This window comes from Fusarium solani, assembly GCF_023522795.1.
Source record: "Fusarium solani strain SB1 chromosome Unknown bctg00000017, whole genome shotgun sequence".
NCBI lineage: Eukaryota > Fungi > Ascomycota > Sordariomycetes > Hypocreales > Nectriaceae > Fusarium > Fusarium solani.
Genome location: NW_027072140.1, coordinates 415,515 through 429,973, shown reverse-complemented (window position 1 = coordinate 429,973; position 14,459 = coordinate 415,515). Strand labels below are relative to the sequence as shown.

The 14,459-nt window shown below is 55.0% G+C and overlaps 3 protein-coding genes across 3 annotated transcripts; all 3 read right to left on the bottom strand.

Annotated features, from left to right (window-relative positions):
• Positions 1-350: 350 nt before the first annotated feature.
• Positions 351-5,666, bottom strand: MRS44_018827 (uncharacterized protein; the record flags this gene model as incomplete). The annotated part of the gene is made up of 4 exons (XM_065615333.1): positions 351-4,053; positions 4,101-4,219; positions 4,363-5,325; positions 5,364-5,666. 4 exons carry the CDS (start codon positions 5,664-5,666, stop codon positions 351-353), a joined length of 5,088 nt encoding a protein of 1,695 aa, XP_065471405.1.
• Positions 5,667-6,842: 1,176 nt separating this feature from the next.
• Positions 6,843-8,937, bottom strand: MRS44_018826 (uncharacterized protein; the record flags this gene model as incomplete). The annotated part of the gene is made up of 5 exons (XM_046277383.2): positions 6,843-7,500; positions 7,568-7,639; positions 7,886-8,022; positions 8,410-8,655; positions 8,707-8,937. The coding sequence occupies 5 exons, from the start codon at positions 8,935-8,937 to the stop codon at positions 6,843-6,845; spliced, it is 1,344 nt and encodes a 447-aa protein (XP_046127037.2).
• Positions 8,938-10,195: 1,258 nt separating this feature from the next.
• MRS44_018825 (uncharacterized protein) lies at positions 10,196-13,246 on the bottom strand (the record flags this gene model as incomplete). Its single annotated transcript, XM_065615332.1, has 2 exons — positions 10,196-10,289; positions 10,374-13,246. 2 exons carry the CDS (start codon positions 13,244-13,246, stop codon positions 10,196-10,198), a joined length of 2,967 nt encoding a protein of 988 aa, XP_065471404.1.
• Between the last annotated feature and the right edge of the window lie 1,213 nt (positions 13,247-14,459).

The window sequence follows — 14,459 nt, the reverse complement described above, 5'->3', positions numbered from 1 at the left end:
GTTTCAAGGGACGCGTCATCCTAGTCGTCAATCCACGAACGCCCGTCGTGGATTGATTATTGATCTTGGATTGCAGTCTGGACTAATAGTCCAAACGGTCTGGACTATTAGGAGCGCTGCCTGTTACCCGTCAGCGGGTGGTCCAGGCACGGCTAGTAAACAGTAGCCGCGGGGCAGCTTATGACTAGGACAGTCATGGCGGGGGGCCGTGGTTGCCGATAGCCACAGTCGGATGGAGAGCGTTGCGACTCTCTATCTGGCCGAGCCTAGATAATAGAAAGAGGTAACAAAGGAATATAAGAGAAGATAAAGGAGGGAGCGGACGCTAGTACGTCTCGAGTCGGTCTCGTTTAGTAGCGAGGGCAGATCCTATCAAAGAAGGCGCTTGTCTTGGCCAACTTGACGAACCTGTCAAAGTCTTTTCCTAATGCTAGATTCACTGCCGTGTTTGGCGAGGGAGCGAGCCTCGCTCGATGCCGTGGCGGTACCTTTCTACAGTAGAAGATATGGTCAGGTGTTTTGCGTCGGTTGCATGAGCAGACCACTCGTGCTTCGCTGTGGTTGAACCTCTCGTGGTATGCGGCAAAATCCCCGTGGAGGGACCTTGCGGCGAGCAAGTGGTGTAAGACTGTACGCGGGAGCGATAGCTCTGGAGGGCAGGCTACTGTTGCCTTGAGATTCAATCTCTTGTACTGCTCAGGGGAGGCGGAAGACCACCAGGTTCCGAATGCTTCCTTCGGTTTCAGCCTTGCGAATCTTCGCAAGTAGGCCAGCGTTGGCCTAGCGCCCTCGGGCTCGGGCAGCGAGGACGCTGCTTTTGCTAATTTATCCGCTTGTTCGTTACCGGGGATGTTGGTGTGGCCCGGTACCCAGCGCACCTGAGCAGCCCCATGGGATGCTGCTAAGGACTGGAACTCGAGGAAGACTTCCTGGGAGGAGTCTGATGGTGTGCCCCGCAGGCATGTAGCAGCGGCGAGGTTGTCCAGACAGATGAAGATGTCTTGAGTTGCTGACTCTTGCAGGTTCAGGGCGGCCTTCAAGCCCTCTAATGCTCCTGCTGCTTCGGCATCGAAGACCTCGGCCGGCCCGAGGCGACCGGATCCATCAGAGATCGGGAGACCGTTCTGGTGGACGGTAAAGCCGTAGCTAGCGGCTCCGTCCGAAGACAGGGAGCCATCTGAGTATACGACCAGGGCGAGTGGATTGAGTGTCTGGACCCAGTGAAGGAAGGCCTCAGCCGTCTTCTCTTTCGATGCTGTCTGCAGCGGTGTCGTTTGCTCATCGCCAAAGCGTTGCTGGATGAGCTTTGGTCGTGCGCAGGGTGCGAGGAGCTCGTCGGTGCGTCGAAGCCGTGTCCTGAAGCTGCTCTCTGGCGGTGCTTGGTATTTTCGTTTGATCAGGTCGTGGTAGGTAGGTTGGCGGGGTGGGCGTGTCCGACTCGTCAGGGGGTGAGCCTCATCAAGCGACTTGAGTCGTGCAGAGAAGCGGAGCCGCCGAGCTTCGAGAAGCTGGGCCACTGGCGGTATCCCGCTTTCCCGGTGGAGGGCGGCGATGGGTGTTGTCTTCCAGACAGGCAGGATGGCCCTCATGGATTGGTTCATGGCCTCGGTCATTCTCTGGATGAGATGTTGGTTGCTCGATGGTACGTCTCTGGATGGTTGGATCCACCGCGGCCGGTTTGTGCCCGGGTACCACGCCTCGGCGCCGTGGAGCAGCACCGGCTCGACGCATGCTCTGACGGCGCCTCGTACGGCGCTCGGCAGCGGGCCGTGTTTCGTGTTGGCGAGCCCCCGCAGGTGGTAGGCCACCGCTTTTGCTTTCGCCGCCCACTTTTCTACGTGGACTCGGAATGATAGTCTGCTGTCAAGCCAAATGCCCAGCCAGCGCAGGGCCGATTCGGGCTGTTTCACGACGTCGCCGTGGCGTATCGCCGGCGAGGACCTGAGTTTGCTGCGAGAGAAGTGCATGACTTCCGTCTTTTCGGGGTCGAAGGAGATACCGTTTGCCGCGCCCCAGCGGATCATTTCTTCGATGGACTTGGACGCCGCAGCGGCGGTCTCGTCTACCGTGTCGCCTGTGAACAGGATGGCTGTGTCGTCTGCGTAGCCGAAGCGGCTTTGGGGGTTGCTTAGACGGTAGATGGGCTCCGTGTAGAGCAGAAACAGGATCGGCGATACCGGCGACCCTTGAGGGAGGCCACACTGTAGAGGAGAGGAAGCGGTGACGGTGTCTTGGTACCTGACACGCGCAGATCGGCCGCCCATGAAAGATCCAGCCCATCTGGCCAGATGATCGGGCCAGCCTTGTTCGCGTAGGCGCAGAACCAACCTGTTTCGCATGACGGTGTCGAACGCGCCTTGGATGTCCATCGTGACCAATGTGGCCACCTTGTTGCATGCGAATGCTTCTTCCATGTCGTGGATCAAGGCAGTCACCAGGTCCGTTGCAGACCTCTTCGGGAGTGCCCCGGCCTGTTGCGGGTGGAGGACTTGGTAGTGGATGGCTGCCCATGCTAGCCGGCGTGCAATTAGTCGTTCTAGCCCTTTGCCGAGGCAGGAGAGCAGTGAGATGGGCCGCCACGCCCGCGGCTTCGTGAGGTCCCTTCGTCCCGGTTTCGCAATCATGACCACCTCCGCCTCCCTAAATGGTTCTGGGTGATGGCCTATAGTGAGGCATGCCTGAAATAGGCGGCGGACGTGCGTCCCGATGATATGCCACACGGCCTCGAGGAGTTTGACTGTAATGTTGTCTGATCCTGGGGAAGTGTTTCCCGTATGGAGGGTCGCGTACTGCGCCTCTTCCAGGGAGATTTCTAGTGGGAATGGTATCGATCTAGGAGGGTGCACCTCGATCCAGGGGTCCTGGATATCGTCTTCTGCGGTTCGTCGCTCTAACGCAGCCCTGCGGAGTGCGTTTGCCTTGTCTATCTGGGTTTCGTAAACGACGTCGCCAACCTGCAGTGGTGGTGGTTGGAAGGCCCCTGGGGACTTTAGCCATCGCACTGCTTTGAAGACAGAGCTACTATCCGAGAAGCTGTCGATGAGGTTCCGCCAGTAGAGTCTTTTTGCTCGGCGGACGACACGGTGGAAGCCTCGTTTGGCAAATTGGACTTCTTGGTTAAACCCGAGGGGGTAGAGTCTTCTTATGGCGCGGAATTCGGCCGCGGCGCTGGCGCATTCTTCGGTCCACCAGGGTGCAGTACGCGCTCCCTTCCGCGAAGGTCGGCCGGCCGCTCTCGCCGCCGATGTTAGGAGGTTCACAAGCCTCGAGGCCAGCTCGTCCAGCTCTGATGGGGACGAGTCTGCGAGGGGGATTTGTGCAGCTCCGAGCTCTACGATTTCGACAAAGCGTTTGAGCTCGTCTTCTGTTGTCACGCGGATCCGGCCCGGTTGCATCGGGACCGGTGTTATGTCGGGGAGGGTGAGTTTGAGTGTGAAGTGATCAGAGCTGGTCGCGAGATGGTCCTCGATTGCGGCTTCAGCCAGTGGTATATTGGTAAAGGCGAGGTCGATGGTGTTTCCATGTGGGTTTGTCGGGATATCTGGGGTATTCAGTAGGCTTAGATCGTTTTCCGAGGCCCAGGAGGCGATGTCTTGTCCCCGGTTGGTAGCCTGCCCGGTCTGCCAGGTATGATGTTTGGTGTTGAAGTCGCCAGCAACGAGACAGCGCTCCGGGACAGGCCATCGTAGCAGATTGTTCAGTGCGTCTTTCTCGTCGCTCTGGCGGTAGAAGTTGACCATGGTCACTTCGTTAACCTTGAGCCAAAGAGTGTCTCGGGTCTGAAAGGGCCGGATCTGGTCCGCTAGGAGCCTTGGGTCCCGTCGGACATACGTCATAACTCTGGGCCGAGTGTCGTTGCTGTCCCATGTGTCGACTGGCGCGAATGTGTCGTACGCCGGGTGTGTTTTGGTGATGCATTGCAAGCTTGTGAAGGCCGTCCATGGTTCCTGTAGGAGGACGACGTCGTATCGTTCGGAATCGGCTAGTGCCAGGGCGCAATCGTGGGCCGGGGGGATCTTACCGACGTTAGCCTGAAAGATCCTGAGTGGCTGTCTATCCTTCTTTAGTGTTTGCAGATATCTATTCCTGGTCATGAGGACGGGTGATAAGGACTATGCGGCGTTTCCTTGGTGAGCCAGGTCTGGGATGCTCCGGTTCCTCCTCTACTTCGGAGGTTGTAGCCACCATTATGCATGAGGGCGCTCTTGATGCGGTTGGGCTAGATGCGTGAGCGTCCAGCTGTTCTTGCGGTGTATTGGTGTCGCGCTGCGGTTCTGGGTTGCGCTGACGGTACGTCTCAGCACCTATCGTCCGGATATGTTCTCTTTGCTCCCTATTTAGTCGGCGAAAGACGCCGTGCACTTTCCTCGGTCGAGCCGGACACTTGTGGAAGTTGGCCCGGTGGGGGCCCGAGCAGTTGGCGCACTGCTCTGCTGCGACACAGTCATCCAGGGCGTGGCCCGTCTTGCCGCATCGTTGACAGCGAGGCTGTCTATGGCACATCCGGATGGGATGGTAGTCCCAGCATGTTTCGCACTGTCTGGGGCGGTCGGTTTTGTCGAAAAATCTAGCCGGACGGCTGCCAAAGACAGACCAATATTTCCTGATTGGCTTTAGGAAAGACACAAGCAGGGTCTTGGTCAAGGGGTCTTCCGAGGCCTGTCGCGAGGGGCGCACGTCGACGGGCTTGAGCCCCGTCTGGATCTCTATCTCATCACTGACAATACTGTCAACGTCAACCTCCTTGCCGTGGAAGTCAGTCAGTCTTCGGGGAAAGTCCGAGATCACATAGGTGAACCATATCTTGTTAGTCTCTATGGCCGTGGCGCCCAGGTCCGCCGCCCACTCGGACTGCTTCTCTACGAGGTAGTCGCGGGTCTCAGGGTCGGCGGTCTGGACGGCCCATCCCGATCTGACGGGGAATACCTGCCGGATCTTGTTTGAGATGGGGCCGAGTTTTTCGCAGATGTGGGTCCGGATCGCGTAGCAACTCTGGGTCCGGGCCGGGGCGCTAGCTTCTAGGCGGATGAAGACGCGGAGGTCCTCGCGGGGTGGGGCGATAGTCGCCGGTCGTCCCTGGCGACGCGGGGCGTCAGATTGTTGTCGATGTTGTTGTTGTCGTTGGCGTTGGGGAGGCAGATGGCCGGGATCAGCCGCAGGAGGTGAGGCAGCGACGCTGCTGTACGCAGGCTTGGGGGTTGGTCCAGCACCGGAGAGCTCGCGGCTCCAGGAGTCTAGAAAGCTGTTGGCGAACTGTTGGGCGAATTGTCGTTCCGGTCCAGTGGTAAATTGCTCCGCAGCTTCTTCGAACTTGGCACAGAAGGCCTGGAAGACCGTCAGTTTGGCGTTATACTCCTCTACACGTTCGCGTGCGAGCCTATTGGCTGATTCGACAATAGAGACTGGTCGTTGTCCAGGAGGTGATGAGGGGGGTCAGGGCGAGCTCCTTCCGTAGCTGCGGCAGTGGTGGTGGTGGCATTAAGTGGCGAGGACGGCGTTTGAGCCATGCGCCCGGGATCGGGTGAGACACCAATTGGGCCGTTCACGATCGCGGGGCTGTTCTGCAAGAGAGCTGCACGGGCTCCTCGGTTCAGGTTGGCGGGGGTGTGGATACCCAGGTCAAAGGGATCCGGAGCAGCGGGCGGGTTCGTCGTAGACGATGCCATCGCCGCCGCGTGCGGCTGCGCAACGCGCAGGTTGGGACGTTTGGTGTGCGATTGTTAAGGATTAAGGTGTAGATAAGGCTACTTTCTTAACACTTGCATGCCAAGAAAGTGTGATTACAAGGGAAGGTGTTCGGCTGAGGGAATGGAGTTTTGTTATTTTGATCCAGGGTAGGTGTAGGTTCTTTAATAGGGGCCAGGGGATATAGATAGCTTTGAAAGAAACGGCCAGCGACATCGATGTGGATGATCGAAGGCGACAATGCGACGCTTAATTTGACCCTTTGTTGCAGCAATAATTGTGCAATCATCCTCGGTCTGATAACCCTTGTACCAATTGATTGCAGAGCGTCTGTTCCCAACGTACGTGGTAGCCCACTTCTGCCTTCCTCTGAGCCATGCGGAAATTGGGTGGTTGGCAATTGCAAGTCGTATGAAGCTCGCTGTATCTGTCGTCCGGACCGCATCTGACTATTGAAAGGATGTATTCTCAAGCTTTCCAGCACAGAGAGCAGATGTTACAGAGAGAGTCCGAGCACGCGATAACGACGGCGTGGATAGCCACGGTTGTCGTCCTCGCCAACGGCAGACGTCTACTACGCTCTTCTGCTGGGCCATTGCATGGCTATCTTATTTCGAGACCAGTTGCGTGTCTCTACATTTCAGTTAGGGCTGGGCACAATGAATCTGCATCCGACGACGCTTTATTTAGCGAGGAGACCCGAGTGAGTTTTAGTCCAGCGGTGTGACCTACAAATGGCCTAAGAACCAGCTACGAGAGCACGAGATTGATCGCAAGCTTGAAAAAGCATGTGCTCTCTATTAGTCCAATATATATGTGACCCATGCCAAGAGAGGAGTCGAGGGCTTCAGATACGATGGCGTTGGGGGCAACTTGGTTGTGGAATTGGGTTTGGGGCAACAAAGCCACTTGGCAATCGATGCTGGGTTCACGGACCGCGTCGCATTCCAGCAAGATAGTCTATCGCCACTGTGAATCGGTAGTTGGCTTGAGATGAACTAAAACACGGTACTCGCTGCAGAAAACAAATTCCTCCGAGTTTACGAGGCCTCCCAGGGACAGAAACCCGCCCACCAAAACAAAACCCTATCCTCCGAAAATCATGTGTGCGTGAGAAATGCCGCAACAGCCCTGTCCCGATATCCATTGCACAAAAATTAAGGTAGCTTAGCAAGCACCCGATACTCGACATGTTCCTCGCCGTCGATATCAATAAGAATGCCCTGCGACACGAGCTTGCCGGTGAACGGGCCTTTGAACTTGCGCTCGTACTTGATGCCTCCGTGAGACTTGGTGGAATCGGCGGTTGTCTTTGACCACAGGCGTGCTGCAGCGATGTGCGGATTTTGAGCTTGGTCAAGATTCTGAGTACTTGCAGACAGGGCGTCGGCGTGTTCTCTCCATTTGGCGTGGCGGTCTGCGCGTTCCTGAGCGTCCTCAACGCGTGCGATCTCGACGCCAGCCAAGTCCTTGATGCGCGCGATAGTCCGCGGAGCTCGTTTAGAAGTCGCCTTGGAACAGGGTTTCCGGATGGGCTTAGTAGCGACTGGTGTCTGGGCTGCTACCTGGTTGTCTGATTGCTTGGCAGGCTTCCGTCGGCGCAGACTGGAACGGTTTATGGAGGACTGCTCTGAGTCTTGGGCCGGACTGGCATCTCCAGAAATGGGTCCAGATTGAGGAGCAGGGATGACGATGGTGTCGGCTGATGACACCTCGGAGGCGGCGGCTGGGCTTGCTGTCCTCATTTCGCCGTCAGAGTTGCTGAGCTCAATGTCCGCGTGGGAACGGCGAGACCTCGTGAGACGCATCCTCGGCCTGGGTCCTCGGGTTGAAATGGTCAGAGTTTGCCTAAGGATACGCGGTCAATTTTTTTCCGTCTCACATTTTGTCGCTGGAAAGTGGATGAGATAGCAATATGGCAGCGGTGGCGAAATCATCATCATCGCATGTGCGACTAGAGTAAAACAGTGTCGAGTCTGCAGAGGATCACGAAGAGAACCCAGCACAGGGCCGCAGGTGTCAAACAAACGATTTAAAACATCAAATCGCGACATGATAAACAAATGAGCATCGTCATGCCGCAGCTTGCGGTTATTGATAGTTCTCGCGAAGCCGTTCGAGTCGCTTGACTCGCCTCCAGGGAAGCTGGAGAGGATGGCGACGAGGGCAGGGAAGAGAGGCAGCAGGAGATGGGACTCACTCTAATGACTGACTGAAGATGGTTTCTCGTAGCAGGACGCTCTTTTCCAGTGCCGTGGTAGTTATTGAGCGCGACAAGGCTGGGTCTCGGTCTGTGGTCCGGGAACCCTGACACTTATGCCTTACGCCAGCGAGTCCCTGGCAATTAATTTTGTATGGGAAATTTTTTGGCGCTTGTAAGACATGGGTCAGGTGGCGATTAAAATGAGCACCAGCCGGCAATTAACAGTTTGACCACTATAACAGTTACGGTGATTTTAAAAACTGGTGATATTATGGAACAAATGTCTGCGATTCGATTGATGCCCATCTTGTTTCGTAGATATGTATGATTGTGAGTTTCTGAACGTATTTGCTTCATGATAACTTTTTTTGATGGTTGTCGAGTGAGACAGGGTTTAAGAGCATGGGTTCAACCACAGTATCCAATAAGAGCGCGGCTCGACTTGCAAGGCACACAGTGGCTGCAGACTAGAAAGCTGGTGTGAAATTTGCGTAGCCCTCCCAACGACCATCCGTACGTACACTGAGAACCGTCAAGAAACTGACGAGAACACTGTCATACTCGGTGTCTTTGGTAAAATGATCAAGAACGGAGATATAAAGTTCCAGAACGTCGCTCTCCAGCAGATCGAGAAGCCTGGAAATCTCGGGTACTTCCGGGTCACCACCATGGTCTTTCCAAGCGACAGTCAAGTCATCTGCGTGCACCATCATGATATCGTAAGCGTTTTGTTGCCTCCCGCTCAGCTTGAACGGTGGCCGATCTGCCTTGTCCTCGAAAGACATACACCGAACAATCTAAGCAAGTAGTTGTTTAACCACAAGCGTATAACGCCTCTGGGTCTCGGCCTTGAACCGGAAATGAAACGGCTTGGACCGCTCCTTGATAAGCTCCTTGCGGTTGACCTCGAACAAAGCATTCCAAGAGACGGTATCCGGTGTGATGACGGCTTTGGCGTGGTTGACCATTCGATCGAATGCGATATGTATGAACCGAAGCTGAGCATCGTCTGACTCGTCCGGGTCGTTCGGATCGACTTCGTATTCCATGGAGATCAAGTCCCTCAAAAAGTCCTTTTTCCCGCTAAAGTCCTTCAAGTGGAGAGCAGAGCCAAGCCGACGAAGCCACGGATTCGGTGCAGTAAAATCGTTCTCGCATCAATTCGCCCTGCCTCTTGACTCCGGACATCATTGCTCTTCCGCTGGAATGCGTCAATGGCCTGCTGAAGTCTGACCTGCGAGCCGTGGTCTTCAGATCTGAGCCCGTCGAGATTTAGTCCCCTTGCCACCTCGAAGTACTCGCTACGAGAACCCGTCAAGAAGAATCGTTGACAGAGAACCCCGCTCCTCCACGGATTATTGCTTCGCTCTTGTTCAGCCATAGCAGCTGAGCGTCGGCTAGCCTTCAGCTCTAGATCCCACTCGTGTTCATCCTTCAGATGCTGCCGTATTCGTTTCAAACTCGTGCCCACATATCGGCAAGTCGATACAGTTGTGCTATCTTCTGATACAACCGTGCAGCGGAATCCTCCCGTCTTTGGCCTACCCAATGCAGCAATTGGGCGGCGTGCCGTCGGGTACAAGCGGAAGACTATCGTGGATCTCTTGTTGATCTTGGATAATATCAATCTTGGATGCCCACTTCTGCACTTCCTTGATCTCGGCAATGCCTAGATGGTGGGGAGAACTCTAAAGATGGTTTTTGATACGTCGTCGAGTTACCATAATCAGACAAGAGCGGCAACCGAGAAGCCGGTATTCCGGCACGTGTACGAAGTAATCCATTGCGAACAAGTTTAGAGAACCAAAGATCAAGATTTCTTGCCTAACTCACCCTGGCTACTTCTCAATATTAATAACTCATCTAACCCCTTATTTCATATTGACTTTCTTCAAGCTGGACATAACGAGACCGATGGTCTGCAGCCACCTCTGTGCCTCGCAAGTCGAGACGCGTTCTTAATGGCCACGGCGGCACAACCCATGTTCTAAAACCCTGTCACTCAACAACCATCAAAAAAAGACATCACGAAGCAAATACGTCCACAATCTCGCAATCATATATTTTCATAAAGAAATATTGGTATCAATCAAATCGCAGATATCAGTTCTATATTCTTAGCTACTTTTAGCTTCACCGTAACCCTCGTAGTGGTCAAACTGGTAATTGCCGGCTGGTGCTCATTTTAATCGCCGGCTGACCCATGCCACGCAAGCGCCAAAAAATTTCCCATACAAAATTAATCGTCGACGACTCACTGACGCAAGGCATAGTTGTCAGGGGCGGCTCTCGTTCCAGATGAGAAAACTATTCCAGCAGGTGTTTGTTAGACTCGCCGCGGTCATCGACGTCTGGAAGTAGGTCTGATTGCATCATCTGCCAGCGATGGTCGAGCTCCTCCCTGCCAACCTTGTTAGTTACCTTTCCACATGCAATGCTTGAAGGCTCCATGCAAATGAGCTGTGGAGGCAAGATTGGTACTTACGTCGTCTGCTTCAGCATCCTGACTCCCTTCTCCTTACAAAAGAACAGGAACCGCCGCATAGTTCGATCCCGCTTGAAAGATGCCATCACATCGCCACGAGGTGCTCCATCCGACTTGTCCATCGTAACGTTGACCTTGCGCATGATGATGTGAATGCGAAGCGCCTCAATGTTCCACATCACTTCCTCAATCTCGTCGAGGTTAACATGGAAGTCAATGTGATCCTTAAACAAACCCCACGAGGCAGGGCTGACGTTCTTAAGGACTTGGTGCTGGAAGCAGCCGGCTTGCTCAATCCAGGTCCAATACTGGGTGACTGCCGTCGAGCTCGTGAATAATCGGTTTTTGACCTGGTAGAGGCGCCAGTCGTATTTGGTGATTTCACCACCACTATGTGAGTCCGTATCAGACCATGCGTCGATGTGGAACTCTTCGTGAACCGGACCGGAAGCGGGCGACAAGAACTTGGGTCGCTTATGAAGATCAGTGTTAAATGGGCTGTCGGGCCCCATGGGAACATGAGCAGCCAAGGGAGATTGTTCGATAAAGGACGTTTCGCGAGGCGTGCTAGCAACAGAATGCACGCTCTTGCGCTTCTTCAGAGGCTTGGGCGTGTCGCTTGGACTGCCCTGGCTCTGACGCGCCTTCAATCCAGAGGGACGGCCGATATTCTTGAAGCCATGCTTGTATCGAAGGGCAGTCAGCTTCGGGTCGTGATAGAAGTCATGGATCGTTCGAGGCAAGTTGAAGCTGGCGCCCTCGGCCAGGATTAGCTCGTGCAGGCGCTGTCGCATCCACTCAATTGGCTGGATATCCAACTTGAACTTTTCCAGCTCCGACATCGTCTCAGACAAACGGAAGAGCGCATCGTAGGACGTGATGCCGCCCTTTCCTGACTGGATGTACTTCTTGCTGAGGAGCTGATACGGGCTAACCGGGCCCTGTTCGTGAAACTCAAGGATTTTGACGCCCCTATTGACCAGCTGACCGATCTGATACTTGGACGAGCCACCCTTTTCTTGCTTCGGACCGGCATCGATTGCAGCCTGGTGTTTCTCGCGCCATCGAGCGAGCTGCGGCTCAATCAGTGTTCTCACATTTGGCCAGTTAGGCTCCCAATAGGGGTGATTTTCGTTGATCTTGACCAGGGGTACACCCTCAACGCACTCAGGGTAAGTGTAGACTTCTCCATTGTGCCGGAGCACCAGATTATCTCGGGTGATCTCCTCCAGAGGCTCCTCAGAAGGAGATTCCGTCAGCTGAGGCGACGGTTCGATGGGCATGGAAGCCGGTGTTGGTCGCTCCGCTCGCTCGGCTGATGGGGGTCTACTGCGAACGTTGGCCGGCGTGAATCCAGGGGTAACTCGATACTCTTGCGGTATCGGCATCTGCTCAGGCTTCCGCGCTGGTTGAGTACTATTGGGAGCCGACGTGTCTTCCATGGGCGTGTCGAACTCGGTAGTAGGCTGAAGGATGCCAGGCCGTGTAGGTTGCGGGACATGCGAAGGAAGGGCGGAACGTGGGACTTCAGGCCTAGGTTGAGGTTGAGACTGAGATGGTGCTACCATAGCCTCTACCATACGCTCTGGAGCAAGATCGGGCCTGGGTACGGGAGAAGGGCGGCTGACTGGTGCGGGAGGAGGCTCGTAGGCACGCCTGTAAGTTGGTTCGGGAGCTTGCTCAGGACCTCGTTCAGGAACCGGCGGGGGAACAAGCTGATGGACAGGCTGGGGCGAAGGATGATGCGAAGACACGCAGACTGGTTCCTCAGTTCGAGGTGCCTGTTCGGGTTGTGGTTCGGGTGCAGGCTCAGGTCTGGTGTGCGACCCCTTGGCCTCACTCTGCTGTCGCGACCTTTCCCTCGAAGCCAGTATGTCAATCGTATCCCCAGACGCGCCGTGGCAACGCTGACGGTTCCACTCACAGTTGCCACATCTCTGAAAGAGGTCACCACCGACAATAATACAATCATCGAAAGCTCCCTGATTCTTATTGCACGACCAGCATCGCTTGGACTGAATCTCTCCGGTGGCCTGGATCATGCAGGATAGCCACTTGACGCCCTTGGCTTCGGTTCGCTCATAAATGCTAGCAAGATGCGAGTCGTTGAAACGGCGACCGCGACGGATCTTGACGGGTCTCCGAATTTCGAGTTCCTGGATTCCTTCCACCCATTGATTCCACGGCTCGATGCGTTCCACCGGTCCGATCACATTGCCATCAGCATCGACAACGTCCACTATAACATCAGATGCGGGTTTGTCAACGGCGTTCTCGTTGCCATGATGCTCAACACCTTCCATGCTCTCTTCATGGGCAGCCGATTGATAGGTTCTCACTTGGATGGAATCATCGGCGACCTCTCTCCGAGGAACATTTCCACTGACGTTTGAGAGTTCCGGTAATTCCTGAGGAAGGCCAAGGGCTTCCATGTCGGGGTCTTCGGAGTCCTCGACGTCGGGGTCCTCGCCCCTCTTCTCCTTGAAAAACCGACGCATCGTCTTCCAGATCTTCTGCTGAGTTTCGATCCTCGCCTGTCGCGACTCGTGGTAGTCTTGTTCAATGCGCTTCAGTCGATCCGTCTTCACTTCACACTCCTCAGTCACGCGGGCTAGCTCGACCTCGACCTTAGCGAGTTCTCGAGCTAGCCGCGCTTGCGACTCGCTCAGCTGGCTTCGTTGTCCGGTGAGCTCACGAAGTTTGATTCGGAGTTCGGTCGTAGATTGTTGAAACTCTTGCTCGATCATTTTGTTTTCTGCTTCTCGTTGGCGATGAAAGTTGGCCCAGAAATTCCGTTCTGTATTGTCCCAAACGGACTTGTGTTCCTCCACTGGGAGCGCCTCCGAGGCCGCTGCATCATCCACGGTGGCCATTTTGGGCCGCGTTGAGGCTGAAAGTCGCCCTTGAAGAATCGTCGAATATGATTGAGATTCGAAGAAAGATCAAATGTCGTATGTGTTGGTGGATGTTAGCGTAAGTGATGGTTTCAGTCAATGTCGAATGCGGGACGCACATGACCGCCTCCAGCTGGAGAAAAGTGCGGCTCGGGTGGGCAAGCTGCTGGTGGCCGAGCAAGTCCCACAACCTAGGCTAGAAAAAGAGAAGAAAGGCTAGATCGAGTCGGAGGAATTGGAAGATCGCTGTGGTTCCAGCTACAGTCCGATAGTCCGAGGGCCGAAATAGAGTCGTGGGGCGCGTGCTCCAAGGCGGGCGGGAATCGGACGAGCTACCCAAAGGAGAACCTGAGGTGATAGATTGGAAATTGGAAATGAGTAACCGAAGGGCGCGTAGGACGAAAGCCTGACAATGGAATCGTAGTTGGTAATCCGATTGATGGGGGCCGGCCGATAGGCAACTGCAATCCCCTCACGCGCAAAGCGCAATTTTGCGAAAGCGGTCAAATCCCCGTCACTTGTCGCTCGTTAGTCGTCCCGGTTGGCACCCAGCTTCTTTTTTTTCTCCCGGCGTCGTCAATGGCGTGTCTTGGGAAAAACCGGCCTCAACACAGTCGCTTCGAAATCCCTTCCACCTCCGTCGCGCAAACGAGCCCACACTTCACGCGCTGGTTGGAGCGCACCTCGTTTTCCTAACTTGCTCGAAGGGAGCGAAAACGAAAAGAGGGAGAAAGAGGAAGGGCGTGTGAACGAGAAAGGTAGTGAAACCAACAAGGCGACAGAAAAGGAGATTCCTAGGCTGGAGAAACCGAATGAAGAGCGCGCAACGCGTTCCGTGAAACGTTGCACGACCGTGGCGCGCGATGTTCCAAGTGATAAGTGAAAGGAAAGAAATTTCAACACGTGACCGGTCCCTATGGGCCCGCCAACGCCTTTTGGAACGAGGCCTATGGGTGTGATCTGAAAGGCATTGGGCGCTACGTGTCCCGAGCGCTGGGAGGGTCTGGTGTTTGAGCTACTGCGTATCCACTGTCGTGTCGCAACCCAGGGATCTTTCTGAATCTGAACGAATTACCAGCACGACTACCGACAGTATGCTAGCCAGCCACTAAAGCGTTTCTATCGGCACGCTATCGACTCGCCAGCAGCAGCGGTCCACCTGTTGTTGTGTCACGCAGGGATGCTGAGTGCA